Raw genomic sequence first — 16,749 nt, forward strand, 5'->3', positions numbered from 1 at the left:
ATTCACCTATTGTTCAGTTTGTTGAGATAAGTGGTTAGATTCCTGACAGTTTCTTCTCTGTACACCTTAGTGGAAATTCCACATATTTCATAAACTCCAGCATCCACTGTCTGCTCATGAATAGATAGAGGTTGCAACAGCTACTTTATTGTCAATTTGACTCAACACTTTTGTGATATTTCAGGCAACCTTACTTCTAGGGAAGACTAAATAACTATTTAGCTGTAAAGTAAAAGGACACAAGTGCAACTAATGTGACATTTATTGTGGCAACGTTTCGCTCTCCAGGAGCTTTATCAAGCGAGAGCGAAACGTTGCCACAATAAATGTCACATTAGTTGCACTTGTGTCCTTTTACTTTACATATTGTCAGTAATTCTACCAACTTTATTACAACTATTTAGCTATCACTACATGATTTTTTGGGGGGCTGTCTACAATTTAGAATAAAATATGAAGGGTATCTTACAAATGGCTTAGAAAACCAACAGGTAGATGAGACTTAAATGTCTTTATTCTTTCAAGTGTCATCTACCTGTTGGTTTTCTAAGCCATTTGTAAGATACCCTTCATATTTTATTGTAAATTGTAGACAGCCCCCCCAAAAATCATGTAGTGATAGCTAAATAGTTATTTAGTCTTCCCTAGAAGTAAGGTTGCCTGAAATATCACAAAAGTGTTGAGTCAAATTGACAATAAAGTAGCTGTTGCAACCTCTATCTATTGATGAGCAGACAGTGGATGCTGGAGTTTATGAAATATGTGGAATTTCCACTAAGGTGTACAGAGAAGAAACTGTCAGGAATCTAACCACTTATCTCAACAAATACTCAACTGAACAATAGGTGAATTCAGCACAGGAACTCTCACAATCACTTCATTTTCTCATACAATAATAGTCATAAAAGGTGATGAATATATAATATGAAACCATGCTATTCATAATGACAAAATCATTCAATCGGTGGAAAATAAGAGGGAGTTTGTGGTAATCAGTCCCTCAGGCCTAGAAATATGTTCAAGCCATCAGCTTGATAAAAGTACAGCGTAAGCCTGAAGGAGCTTTTATACTGGATACAGGCAAGGTGAAGCATCACAGGTGGGCAGAATCCACTAGAGGAAGTAGGTCATGCCAAAGTTTGCCTAACCTATTAGCATGGCCTATGTCCACTAGTGAACTCTGCCCACCTTTGACACCATATCCAGTACATATGTCTCTTCTCCATGCATATGCTGTACGACTAAATACATCTTTGTATTGGATTGCTAAAGCCATGACTTTCTCATGGTATTATGACATTTTCAGTACACTCGATACTGTTACCCAGTACACTGCCTCTCCTATCATTTCTGTGTTAAACAGTATACTTGTACTACAGTCAGAAATGATAAAATGTTCAACTACAGGTTCATAAGTATCTGGAATACATCCTGTCTTTTCACTTCTCTTAATATATCTATATATACAGACAATGTCACATTAATGGAATGTCTAAAACATTTCTTCCACATTCTTTACAATGCTAAACATTAGGGAGGTGCCTTGATGCCAGTGAGGGGCTCTTGATTCAAGAGTTTTTTGAACTATCCTTTTCTTAGGGTCGAACCTGATTGCCTCCTACATGTTTAGCAAGCTCACCATTAATGTAATAATAATTTGCAATACTAAATTTATGAAGACAGTTTACTTAAAATCTATATTTTGAGCACTGCTGTTAATTTTATCTTTTGTGCTTTTCCATTACAGATAAATTAGGAGAGAGTCGTACAGCTCTTTGGAAATGGAAGGCACTTGTGTTCAACCCAAGGGAAGAACAATTCCTTGGATCAAGAGCCCTTCATCAGTCTCCAGGCATCTCTCTTGAGGAGTGGGAAGGAGAGCTTAGCCCTGCTTAAAAAAATTCAAATTTGAATAACTTCAAGGTACCTAATGTTAATTCAGGTGAATATCTCCCAAACTACATATATTGGTCAACAGATCAACTTCTTAAATATGACAATTTTTTATGGTAAAATCATGAATTTACCTTGCAAAATATTTACCATGTCATTTTCCTATTAACCAAATTACAAATAAGTTAAACCCCATGATGAGTCTTAACTGCTTAATTAAAAGTAAGAAATAGTCTAAGGTATGCTAGCCAAAATTATTTTGGAGTGATATGTATATATATTCATCTTAAATTCTGGTGAAACCCCACAATAATAAATTTTTAATGTTTGTTTATAGTCTCAAAATTTCCCATACAGCCTCATGTAATGAACATTTACTATTATTGAATAGCACTTGTTAGTTATGATTTTAATAATTAAGTACTAAACCCACAAGGGTTGCACTATGGTTAAATTCTAGTGTTTTAAATATGATAATTATTTTTAAAAAGTTTAGAGATAAATTAAATTTGTTCAAAAACTGCCTTCAGAGGATATGCTATCTGGAAAGTAATATACTAACTAAATTTCTTGAAAATTAAATATCTTAGCATTTCTCTTTCATGTACTACTATTAATTCATAAAAAAAAAAACTGCTGAAGGGTGATAAATGTACAGTGTTCATGTCCCTCTTGTAATAAATGCTAAGACACTATTGTACTCAAATTATGAATTCACAGAATCATAAAATGATAAAGAACAAACATTTTTGCAATAAAAACTATTAAAACATTTTTTTTTTCTGGCATTGTCAGATCAATCACAACACTGTAAGTACTGTAACTTATATATGAACCATAGGTAATCAGTTTTGATTTTTATACATATATTTAATAACTAAAATATTAAAATCAGCATTTATGAGTGATGTAACACTTGATAAATTTGAAGTCATAAGACTATCAGTCTTGACAAAATATATGCATCATTAATCATATATAACTTATTCTTAAAATACATCTTAAGCTATAATATCTGAAGAATTTATGTATCTCGTCAAGAGAATTCCTAAGAGAACCAAGACAGCAGTTACAAAATAAACAAAATTCCACAAATCTTTTACTTACTACAAATCATCAATCAAGTTTATACATGTTAAATTAAAATTTTCCTAAATTTTAATTTAAAGTATTACATGAGCCCAACCAAAAATTACTCATATACTGAAGAGATTCATATTAAGCTTCAACCACATTATTCTAAATTAGGGTTGCATAATATTTTCACTTCTGGGACCACATAGGAAGACTGGCCCATGAGCAGGTGCCACATTTATGCAGATTCCAGTCAAGTTATATACAGTATTCTATACACTGTAGATCAGATCTTACTTATTCTCACTGTAAAACCTTAAGTGCAAGACTAAATAATATACAGCCTCTCCTCACTTAACGACAGAGTTATGTTCCTAAGACCACATCAGTAAACGAATTCATCGCTAAGTTAGGAGCATACTAGTATAATGGTAGTGGATTTGTGTCAACCATCTTTGATATTGTTTTAATGTCACCTTTGCATCATAAAATTTTTAAATGTTTATATAGTAGTAGTGTACTGTAATAAACAGAATAGAGGAAATCAAATCTAATATACATTATTTAGGCATGCATACTGGTCAGAGAGCTTGTCATAAGTCCGAGGCATCGGTAAAGGAGTACATCGCTAAGCAAGGAGAGGGTGTACTAAGCATTGTAATTAACACCGTGCTTTCTATTACTTTGTAAAAAAGATGCCGAGGACAACAACTGTGCTACTCAGAGGCCATCTATGTCCCACAGGCCACTAGTTGTGCATCTTTCAGTATTCATTTCAACATTAAAACTATGACTATGAAAGCACTGAGAATAGTTATTGTAATGTATATCATTATCCTCTGCTGAACACAATATTTGTCTGAATTTTTTTTACACATGCTATGCATGTGATATGACTAGCCAAAACATTCTAACAGCTACTGTAAAGTATTTAGTATGTGGTACTCAGAAAATAAATAAAAATGAAAATATAGAAATACTTGTGATAAGTTAATCAATAAACATAAATCAACATTTAACACATTGCACGTGTTAATTTTATTGTTTTTGTCATTTTTAATGTACAGACGCCGACCAACTTACATCCCAAAAGGCTGTACGTATCTTGAATTGTTCTTAAGTCGTTATTTTTCTATTGTTATGACAGTAATGTACAGTTTTTAATACAAAAGCATATTTTAATAATAAATACTCTAATAAAGAACTTCTTACAATAAACTAACACTGCAGTATGTTTGAATGTAGGGAAGCGTCTGTATTAACTCACCACCTAATATTTAGCCCTTTGGGTCATGAATCTGTGATCCAGCTTCTAGAATTTTATGTAAGTTGTTATTTCTTTTTCTAGCTAGAAAACATCACATTCTATGTGCCAACATATAGATGAAGTAATGATACAGCCAACTAGCTGCTGCCATCTGGCAGCCAGTGTGACAACTAATTCCTACTCTAGGAGATGCATGTTTTCATGAATTTTGATATAAATTATGTAACAAATGAATAATACAATAAATGAAATTACAGCTGCTACCAGTAAAATACACATGAAGAATGAAATAAACTGCTAATTTATTCGTATTAGATGGAACTTATTGCTGAGTAAACTTGACAATTTTTTTTTGTGCTCACTGTACATTAGGTAAGAAGACAGGTGAACCTGATGCAATATGTGTAGCTAAGTTTTTACCCAAAATGTATGGATTTAAGAAGAAGAAATAAAAAAACTGTCCTGAACTATGGTTACGATTATAAAATATTGTACTGTTTGTATTATAATAAAAGGATATATTGTCAGGAATACTTTTAGTAATAATATTTCAGATACCTAAATAACTATATCATAAAATACATAAATTGAATCTTTTGTTTTTTTTTTAGCTATATTGTATATTCCATTTTTAAATAAAATGCTAGATAAGGAAACTATTTTATAGCCTTTTCATAAAGAAAAATAGTAATACTGAAACTTATTTGAGCACTTATTTCCTTGTTGAAAATGCTGTGAAAAATTGAATATCTAGGAATGTTTACTATAAAATACACAAGAATAATTTTAGTTATTAAACATACTCATATGTTAAGTGTATGACAGTTTTATCTGTTGCATGGTGTATATTTTATCAGTTACTGCTTCTGTGGATCAGTATGATGAATCACTATATTAGAACTTGCCAATATAATTTAACTTGAAATCTGGCTATAGCTAACATATCATCTTCATTCATTTTCCATAAAAATAGTTCATCTATAGTTTCCTGTCACACTGTTTACTCGAGACATGTGTACCTGGATTTCCTATCTGTGTCTATTTGAATTATGTGCTTAGTCTATCTTTTTATCTATTTCCCTAACACACTTTCTACTTCAAAAATTAACATTATACTGTACTGTCACAATTATTGAGCAGAAACAGCTAAAAATTATATGTACAACAACCTGTACATAATTTTCCACGTCATAACATGATGAAATGTAGATCATCATCAGGTATTAATTACAATACTAAAATAAATTATAAGAAATGTTTTCCATGTCAAAATCTCCATCGTACTTGGACTACTTAACATTACTGTAAAGAGCACTTACTTTAGCAGCATTATTTACAGATAAGCTCTATAAAACAGTCTTTGCTCCAAGAAAACAGATCTTAGAGCAATCATTTCTACAATACAATGTAAGCTTTACCATTTTTACGCTATTATTACTGTAGTTAAAATCATTCCACATGCAAAATTAAGTTTAACCTAAATAGCATTTTGTACACAAAATCTCCAAGATAATTACCCCAATAACCAAAATTTTCTATCTTACTACAGTAAATCATATTATTTATGGAAGCATCAATTACAAGGTAGCACTGATGTAATACAAGGGTAATATTCTCACTGTAGACTTAAATACTGCACTGTGTTGTGTCTGCTGCACAACTAATATAATATAACCAGTTTAATATTTACATTAAATTCTCACATGAAAGTAATAAAATACTGAACTAACATTAGTGAAAATGATCCAAGTATAACTGTTTACTATATGGAAGTTTTATAGGAATGCTAATCACACATAACTTATACTTTTGATCTCAAATGTATTGTTTTTAATCAAATTTTATTTTTAAAAAATATTTCTTTGTATTTTTGTTTTTCTTTTTAGGTCACCCTGCCTTGGTGGGATATGGCCAGTTCATTAAAAAAAAAAAATTTGTCCATCAATCTTTTGTAGGCTATAGCCAGCACAATATTTTCAACTTGTTAGTGGCTTAGTCTTCAAGCACTTAATCTTCATACACTCCATGTCAATGCCCACACAGGTTTATACACTATGTGAACATCTTACACATATACTTTTCTATTTCTCACCTTGTCTTTGATTCTCCTCCTAGCAAGTGCTGGCTGACCCATATGAACTTAACATTTTTGTTTTGTGATTATAATAATGTAATTTCTAGCACTGTATTACAGTGGCTGAACCTTGGCAATATTAATAAAATATTTGAGGCTGATTGAAATAAATACTATCGGGCCTCCAATTGTTTTATTTTTCCATTTTTTTTCTCTTGCTAATACCACATGCACAAGGCTTGAAGGATCTGGAATGCAGTACTCCTAATCTACATAAATAAAAGTCTGGGATAAATTTACAGTCCACTAGCTTCCTGCAGGATGCATCCATCACAAATAGTTGGCTCACTATTATTATTTATTACATTTACAAATAAAATGCACTAAACCCATAAGGGGCAGATACAGTGAAGATAATTGGTAGTAGTTACTTACATATGGGTTTGCAATAGGAATGAAACAAACATCCTGCATGAAAAAGGGACGGAATACACATGGAAAAGCTCTCGTAAAGAAAAAATATTAACAAACAAGACTACGTGGAGGCTACACTGATATGGCTGCCCCAATGGGAGAGAAGAGTTAAGCAGTGGGATACAGTATTCAAGACACAACTGTGAACCACAATGCAAAATTATTTGACATTGCAAAAGTGTAAGGTAGATCAACTAAAATGTGTAGTTAAATTAGAAAATATAAAGTATAAAGCTGGTTTTCCTTCCTCAAATTCACCCCGAGTACCCGCTGTCCCTTCATGATTATAACAATCATAATAATAGTTATGAAACAGTCTTGCTTTATACAGTGTTTGAAATTATAAAATATTCTGGTTGACTAGATGAAACTTCAGGTTTTACCCAACTAATTCATTACAGATATAAATGTCTCAACTGCAACTGGTACAAAGTATCATATATAAAACTGTCAGAGTTATACATATATAAACCATGCAGTAATTTATGTTGCATTAACCATTTTTTTAAATTCCAAATTCCAGTATAGATATGGCACTTACTTCTCACTGAATTTATAACTACCATAGGAGCCTTCAACTGTGTTATGGGAAGAAGAGCTAAAATTTAATAAATTTATAAATTTAGAGGAGAAAAAATAAAAACTTTCAACACTGCCTCAGCAATTACTGAATTTAAACACAGGCATCACTTACCTACTTTGGAATCTGGTATGCCAAAATTTGTCATCACTTAGTCCATATAGGCACAAGAGCTTTCCATAACTAAAATAGTAAATCTCCTATAGTATTGAGGCAATGCATTGTATTATTAATTCCTTCCAGGGGATGACCTGATGCTAGTGAGGGGTTCTTGAGTTAAAATTGCATCTATTTGCCCCTTTCTCAAATTAAATTATATTACCTCTCATTCCCAGGTACTATATGACATTTATAATTCCCCATGATTATGATAATAATAAATACCAAGCTCAAAACTTCATGATTACTGAATAGAATTTATTAAGTTTTAACTCGGATGCTTCCAGATAACTGAACTCTTACTCTTGGTGATATAGTTTCCTTGACATCACTTCCCTCACTACTTACATGACTCATATGGGTTTAGTGCTTCTTTTCAAATATAATTATAATAATGTCCCTCTACGACCTCTCTTATGTATGCCATGTAGTGCTGGATGGCTTAGGAATTTTGGATTTTGTGCCTTCCATAAATATGACTTATGCACCCCCCCCTATATACACACAAACCCACCTAGACTAACTGCAAGGGTTGGTAATATAAGTGGCTGCTTGAATTCAACCCCAGCAAATGCAAGGTTATGAAGTTTGGGGAAGAGGCCAGAAAACCAGACACAGATTAGATTTGGGGACAGAGGCTGCAGAAATCATTTAACGAGGACCTGGGCATAGCAGTGCCTACTATGTCACCAGAGGCTTACATCAACTGAATAACCTCTACAGGCAATGCTTGTCTGGCAAATCTGAGAGTGACCTTCAAGAATCTCAACAGTCATTCCTGGTGGATTATACAACATATGTCAGGCCAGTCTTGGAGTATGCAGCACCAGTATGGAACCCAAATCTTAGGAAGCAAGTTAAGAAACTAAAGAAAGAGCAGAAGTATGCAATAAGACTAGTTCCAGTTGTATGAAGTACAAGGAAAGGTTAAACGGAATTGAATCCAACAACCCTAGAGGACAGAAGGGCCAGGAGAAACATGATAACATACAAAATACTCAGAGGAACTGCCAAGGAAGACAGGGGCAGATTGTTTGAGGTGAGAAACAAGTACTCTTGGGCACAGCTGAAATTACAAGCAAACTAGATCATTTGAGAAAATTTATATTAACATAACTCACTCCAGGTAATAATCATGGGAAGCACTAAACCCATATAGGTTACAAAATAACAATCTCAAGTCATTTATGACTATTATTTCCTAAATACCTGGACCTTTCTTCACTACCACCTTTGTCATGTAGGGCTCTATCACACTCACAACTTTACCACTTTCCATTAATACATAGTAATAGTAATATATAATATTATGTCAAAATAAAATTTTACATGGACAATGAATGCATGGTTCACAAATTATTTGTTAGCACTGCATTTATTAAATACAGTGTGGGGAAACTCAACAATATTAAACAAGTGTACATGTAAAACCACGCAGTCCATGAGTGTGTATTCTTTTAGCATAGTAATGTTTGTGTTTTGACTTTACTGTAATATTTAGCGTTTTGATCGAATAAGCTTGAATTATTCTAAAAACACCAATCTGTTGGTGAATTTATCTTTATACAGTGGACCCCCGCATAACGATCACCTCCGAATGCGACCAATTATGTAAGTGCGTTTGTACGTGTATGTTTGGGGGGCTGAAGGGGACTAATCTACTTCACAATATTCCTTATGGGAACAAATTCGGTCAGTACTGGCACCTGAACATACTTCTGGAGTGAAAAAATATCGTTAACGGGGTCCACTGTATATTATAATAATAAAGATAAATGTCGTGCTGAATAGGTAAAACTTGTGATTTTGGCTCAAATAGCAACACTCTTTTTGCCGAATAAGGCAAGATGGGTTAGGCTAGATTAAATTGTGCTTGTTATAATAAGGTTAGGTAAGTTTTCTAAGGTTCTTTTGGTACAAAATTATTAATTTTTACATTAACACAAATGAAAAAAATATATCTTTAAATTTATAAGAGAAAATTTTAGAGAGGACTTAATTTTAAATGATTTCTTGCTAACTGAGCAGTTTTACCTATTCGGCATGACATATATACATAAATTCAATGTGCACATAAAATAACCTTTAAAAATCTTCCCTAATATACATGTTCATTACATGTGGAGTCAAAATACATTGGTAACAATAAAGCTAAGGCATCTGGCGTGTAATTCTCTCGACATTTGTGGCAGGAAACTAAAGATATAAACTTTCCCAGTACAGAACTACAGTTTGTGTGGAAAGTTATGATAATGGCTGCACGACAAACTTTGATCTTTGAAATACGTATGTGGCAACAGATGACTGAATTTTTGGACACCAATTGCTAGTGAGGCCATGCAACTTCAAGAATGGGCTCATCTGTCTTTAGGGCGAGCTCTATGTTCAATGAAGCTCAGATGATGGCGCACTGATGGATAATAATAAGCCAATATCTGAGCTTCACTTAACAGCACAAAGTTTGACCCACAGGAGGATGAGCTGACTCTTGAAGTTGCAGTGGCTGGCCTACTTGCAGCTGGTGTAAGAGAGTTACCTAAGATTTCTAGATGGTCCAGACTTGAACCATCTGCTGCCATATGTTTCAATGATTAACAGTTTATCTCACATCCAGCACAATAACTTCCCATGTAGACTGTATATTGTACTGTACACTGTAAGGCAACAGCTCTATTTTTCATGCACGTAAAATGTGTACAGTAGTAGTATTTACTCACTAATACCCTTAAAGACCTTTCTCTGATGATTCTGTTGTCACTTCATTAATATCTCGGTTTATGTCATGATTCTGGTCACCTGTGTCTTCACTTTGCAATGTTCCTTTAGGAACTATTCTCTTACCTTCCTTATCACATTCCAGCTGCGATTCTTCAAGGTTTGTTATCAGGTCCTCCCTATTTTCTTTGTGAATATTTTTGTTGTCATCATCATCAATGTCGTCGTCGTCATCAGAAGTGGGTGGGGAGCCTATCTTGACAATACTCTCTGGAATGTCCGCCGCTCGCTCCATGCTTGACTTCCTCTTGGCTACATGATAGGTCCGTCTCACTGCCTCCACTTCTTCTAACTCAGCCTGCAGGGAAGGAGACATTAATCAACTGAAAATATAGGCTATTCTGCCCTTTTCACTTATGCATAACAGGCTTCTTCAGTTGAATCCAGGTGGGAAAACAACAGTGGAAGCATTTGAGGTAGTTTTGATGTGATCAGTTGGTTACCCGTTGAAGATGGTCAGCCCCTCAAGCCTAAAGCATGGGTGTGTGGCCATCCCTTATATAGTAAGAGTAGAGGTTATATGAAGCAGCTGGAGTTGACACCATAGGTGAGCATGGTCCATGAAGGGAAGTAGATCATGCTAATAAGTAGTTCAGCAAAGAAGCTGCAGAAGACTTTCCTCATACCAAGGATTACTACTACTACTGTTTCCAGTGTTGTTTTTGCCTGTATTCAACTGAAGAAGCCTGTTGTGCAGACAACATACTTATTAACTTGTCGGTATACCATCAATAAAGTGATTCTGGGAGTCCAGGAAAAACGTGCCCACACATGGGAGGGAATTATAAAAGAAAAACAAAGATTCCTCTCGAAGGAAAAATGGAAATAACAATTTCCCAATTAGGTCAGTTGGACCCCCATGCCTGAACCCTGGCAAAAACAGACACCTTCCACATCTGAGTCAACAACAATAGGCTTTTCTATAAGCCTAGGATGAGGTATGTATGGCACCTCTACAATTGCCCAGACAGGGAAGGAAAAACAGATGAAATTAATCAATGTTTCTGAAGGCAGGAGGTAGACCGGGGCGTTCGCATTCTAACACCAAGCGCAAGTTCATACTGAGACACTGATCCTAATATTGGGGTGTTGAGTGTCGTAGTACTGACCTTAACAATGCTGGTGTGGTGAGAGCGTCTACTACGCAGGTGTCTCATAGAGAGCGGGTTCACCCACTGGAAGGCTGCCTGTAAGAATCAACATTAACACAGTTACATTATAATCATAACTAAGCGCTAAACCCACAAGCGTCATACAGCGCTGTAACAGTTACAATGAAACATAAAATGTCATTAGTTGAAATCAAACTTGTACTCTACACTGCATTTTAGGGGAAAATTGAGCTAAATCTTAATGAATTACGCCAAGAGGATTAATCCGATATAAGATGATTAAATCAATATAAGAGGATTAAATCAATATAAGAGGATTAATCCAACATATGAGGATTACAAATTCTGATAATTACCAGGAGCAAATTCTTACAATTAATGTAAACAAACTATAAATACTGTACTAGTAATAATAAATACTGTAAACACTACTACTACTAATAAATACTGTAAATACTACTAATAATGTAAAGTAATAATTACTGTAAACGAAAATTAATCACCGTGAGTGATATATTATCCCCACCCTGTACCTGTGATATACCAGTGACTGGTTTTCAGTGTTTTCCTACTCCTGCAACTCGGCCAGATTTGTCTGGTGCTTGTCATATCAACCAGGCTGTTGCTGTTGGAGGCCCGCTGGCCCACACACCCATCACAGCCTGGTTGATCAAATACTTGGTGGTGGTAGTGGTCCAGCTTCCTCTTGAAAACGTCTATATTTGCCATAAAACATACCATCCCTGCCTCGTGAAACATACCATCCCTGCCTCGTGAAACATACCATCCCTGCCTCGTGAAACATACCATCCCTGCCCCGTGAAACATACCATCCCTGCCTCGTGAAACATACCATCCCTGCCCCGTGAAACATACCATCCCTGCCTCGTGAAACATACCATCCCTGCCTCGTGAAACATACCATCCCTGCCCCGTGAAACATACCATCCCTGCCTCGTGAAACATACCATCCCTGCCTCGTGAAACATACCATCCCTGCCTCGTGAAACATACCATCCCTGCCCCGTGAAACATACCATCCCTGCCTCGTGAAACATACCATCCCTGCCTCGTGAAACATACCATCCCTGCCTCGTGAAACATACCATCCCTGCCCCGTGAAACATACCATCCCTGCCTCGTGAAACATACCATCCCTGCCTCGTGAAACATACCATCCCTGCCTCGTGAAACATACCATCCCTGCCCCGTGAAACATACCATCCCTGCCTCGTGAAACATACCATCCCTGCCTCGTGAAACATACCATCCCTGCCCCGTGAAACATACCATCCCTGCCTCGTGAAACATACCATCCCTGCCCCGTGAAACATACCATCCCTGCCCCGTGAAACATACCATCCCTGCCTCGTGAAACATACCATCCCTGCCTCGTGAAACATACCATCCCTGCCTCGTGAAACATACCATCCCTGCCCCGTGAAACATACCATCCCTGCCTCGTGAAACATACCATCCCTGCCTCGTGAAACATACCATCCCTGCCTCGTGAAACATACCATCCCTGCCTCGTGAAACATACCATCCCTGCCTCGTGAAACATACCATCCCTGCCTCGTGAAACATACCATCCCTGCCTCGTGAAACATACCATCCCTGCCTCGTGAAACATACCATCCCTGCCTCGTGAAACATACCATCCCTGCCCCGTGAAACATACCATCCCTGCCTCGTGAAACATACCATCCCTGCCTCGTGAAACATACCATCCCTGCCCCGTGAAACATACCATCCCTGCCTCGTGAAACATACCATCCCTGCCTCGTGAAACATACCATCCCTGCCTCGTGAAACATACCATCCCTGCTGCCTCGTGAAACATACCATCCCCCCGTGAAACATACCATCCCTGCCTCGTGAAACATACCATCCCTGCCTCGTGAAACATACCATCCCTGCCTCGTGAAACATACCATCCCTGCCTCGTGAAACATACCATCCCTGCCTCGTGAAACATACCATCCCTGCCTCGTGAAACATACCATCCCTGCCTCGTGAAACATACCATCCCTGCCTCGTGAAACATACCATCCCTGCCTCGTGAAACATACCATCCCTGCCTCGTGAAACATACCATCCCTGCCTCGTAAAACATACCATCCCTGCCTCGTGAAACATACCTTCCCTGCCTCGTGAAACATACCTTCCCTGCCTCGTGAAACATACCATCCCTGCCTCGTAAAACATACCATCCCTGCCTCGTAAAACATACCATCCCTGCCTCGTGAAACATACCATCCCTGCCTCGTGAAACATACCATCCCTGCCTCGTGAAACATACCATCCCTGCCCCGTGAAACATACCATCCCTGCCTCGTGAAACATACCATCCCTGCCCCGTGAAACATACCATCCCTGCCTCGTGAAACATACCATCCCTGCCCCGTGAAACATACCATCCCTGCCTCGTGAAACATACCATCCCTGCCCCGTGAAACATACCATCCCTGCCCCGTGAAACATACCATCCCTGCCTCGTGAAACATACCATCCCTGCCCCGTGAAACATACCATCCCTGCCCCGTGAAACATACCATCCCTGCCTCGTGAAACATACCATCCCTGCCTCGTGAAACATACCATCCCTGCCTCGTGAAACATACCATCCCTGCCCCGTGAAACATACCATCCCTGCCCCGTGAAACATACCATCCCTGCCTCGTGAAACATACCATCCCTGCCTCCTGCCTCGTGAAACATACCATCCCTGCCCCGTGAAACATACCATCCCTGCCTCGTGAAACATACCATCCCTGCCCCGTGAAACATACCATCCCTGCCCCGTGAAACATACCATCCCTGCCTCGTGAAACATACCATCCCTGCCTCGTGAAACATACCATCCCTGCCCCGTAAAACATACCATCCCTGCCCCGTGAAACATACCATCCCTGCCTCGTGAAACATACCATCCCTGCCCCGTGAAACATACCATCCCTGCCTCGTGAAACATACCATCCCTGCCTCGTGAAACATACCATCCCTGCCCCGTGAAACATACCATCCCTGCCCCGTGAAACATACCATCCCTGCCTCGTGAAACATACCATCCCTGCCTCGTGAAACATACCATCCCTGCCCCGTGAAACATACCATCCCTGCCTCGTGAAACATACAATCCCTGCCCCGTGAAACATACCATCCCTGCCTCGTGAAACATACCATCCCTGCCTCGTGAAACATACCATCCCTGCCTCGTGAAACATACCATCCCTGCCTCGTGAAACATACCATCCCTGCCCCGTGAAACATACCATCCCTGCCTCGTGAAACATACCATCCCTGCCCCGTGAAACATACCATCCCTGCCCCGTGAAACATACCATCCCTGCCTCGTGAAACATACCATCCCTGCCTCGTGAAACATACCATCCCTGCCTCGTGAAACATACCATCCCTGCCTCGTGAAACATACCATCCCTGCCTCGTGAAACATACCATCCCTGCCTCGTGAAACATACCATCCCTGCCCCGTGAAACATACCATCCCTGCCTCGTGAAACATACCATCCCTGCCCCGTGAAACATACCATCCCTGCCTCGTGAAACATACCATCCCTGCCTCGTGAAACATACCATCCCTGCCTCGTGAAACATACCATCCCTGCCCCGTGAAACATACCATCCCTGCCTCGTGAAACATACCATCCCTGCCTCGTGAAACATACCATCCCTGCCCCGTGAAACATACCATCCCTGCCTCGTGAAACATACCATCCCTGCCCCGTGAAACATACCATCCCTGCCTCGTGAAACATACCATCCCTGCCTCGTGAAACATACCATCCCTGCCTCGTGAAACATACCATCCCTGCCCCGTGAAACATACCATCCCTGCCTCGTGAAACATACCATCCCTGCCTCGTGAAACATACCATCCCTGCCTCGTGAAACATACCATCCCTGCCCCGTGAAACATACCATCCCTGCCCCGTGAAACATACCATCCCTGCCTCGTGAAACATACCATCCCTGCCCCGTGAAACATACCATCCCTGCCCCGTGAAACATACCATCCCTGCCTCGTGAAACATACCATCCCTGCCTCGTGAAACATACCATCCCTGCCTCGTGAAACATACCATCCCTGCCCCGTAAAACATACCATCCCTGCCCCGTGAAACATACCATCCCTGCCTCGTGAAACATACCATCCCTGCCTCGTGAAACATACCATCCCTGCCCCGTGAAACATACCATCCCTGCCTCGTGAAACATACCATCCCTGCCTCGTGAAACATACCATCCCTGCCTCGTGAAACATACCATCCCTGCCTCGTGAAACATACCATCCCTGCCCCGTGAAACATACCATCCCTGCCCCGTGAAACATACCATCCCTGCCCCGTGAAACATACCATCCCTGCCTCGTGAAACATACCATCCCTGCCTCGTGAAACATACCATCCCTGCCTCGTGAAACATACCATCCCTGCCTCGTGAAACATACCATCCCTGCCTCGTGAAACATACCATCCCTGCCTCGTGAAACATACCATCCCTGCCTCGTGAAACATACCATCCCTGCCCCGTAAAACATACCATCCCTGCCCCGTGAAACATACCATCCCTGCCTCGTGAAACATACCATCCCTGCCTCGTGAAACATACCATCCCTGCCCCGTGAAACATACCATCCCTGCCTCGTGAAACATACCATCCCTGCCTCGTGAAACATACCATCCCTGCCTCGTGAAACATACCATCCCTGCCTCGTGAAACATACCATCCCTGCCCCGTGAAACATACCATCCCTGCCTCGTGAAACATACCATCCCTGCCCCGTGAAACATACCATCCCTGCCTCGTGAAACATACCATCCCTGCCTCGTGAAACATACCATCCCTGCCTCGTGAAACATACCATCCCTGCCTCGTGAAACATACCATCCCTGCCTCGTGAAACATACCATCCCTGCCCCGTAAAACATACCATCCCTGCCCCGTGAAACATACCATCCCTGCCTCGTGAAACATACCATCCCTGCCTCGTGAAACATACCATCCCTGCCTCGTGAAACATACCATCCCTGCCCCGTGAAACATACCATCCCTGCCTCGTGAAACATATCATCCCTGCCTCGTGAAACATACCATCCCTGCCTCGTGAAACATATCATCCCTGCCTCGTGAAACATACCATCCCTGCCTCGTGAAACATACCATCCCTGCCTCGTGAAACATACCATCCCTGCCTCGTGAAACATACCATCCCTGCCTCGTGAAACATACCATCTCTGCCTCGTGAAACATACCATCCCTGCCTCGTGAAACATACCATCCCTGCCTCGTGAAACATATCATCCCTGCCCCGTGAAAC

The 16,749-nt window shown here is 39.5% G+C and overlaps 2 protein-coding genes across 8 annotated transcripts in view; one reads left to right on the plus strand and one right to left on the minus strand.

The window, feature by feature from the left end:
- Positions 1–6,491, plus strand: part of LOC128704317 (CDAN1-interacting nuclease 1) — a 30,509-nt gene extending 24,018 nt beyond the window's left edge. For all 5 annotated transcript variants that reach the window (XM_053799475.2, XM_053799474.2, XM_053799476.2 and 2 more), the window contains exon 10: positions 1,748–6,491. The gene's annotated coding sequence lies outside the window, so the exon portion shown is untranslated. The remainder of the gene's footprint in view (positions 1–1,747) is intronic.
- Positions 3,168–16,749, minus strand: part of LOC128704313 (TBC1 domain family member 2B) — a 203,666-nt gene continuing 190,084 nt past the window's right edge. For all 3 annotated transcript variants that reach the window (XM_070103150.1, XM_070103149.1, XM_070103148.1), the window contains 2 exons: positions 11,406–11,483; positions 3,168–10,594 (listed from right to left, as the gene is read on the minus strand). In XM_070103150.1, the coding sequence (XP_069959251.1) occupies positions 10,247–10,594; positions 11,406–11,483 (426 nt within the window). In that variant the 3' untranslated portion in view covers positions 3,168–10,246. The remainder of the gene's footprint in view (positions 10,595–11,405; positions 11,484–16,749) is intronic.

This window comes from Cherax quadricarinatus, chromosome 84 (assembly GCF_038502225.1).
Source record: "Cherax quadricarinatus isolate ZL_2023a chromosome 84, ASM3850222v1, whole genome shotgun sequence".
Classification (NCBI taxonomy): domain Eukaryota; kingdom Metazoa; phylum Arthropoda; class Malacostraca; order Decapoda; family Parastacidae; genus Cherax; species Cherax quadricarinatus.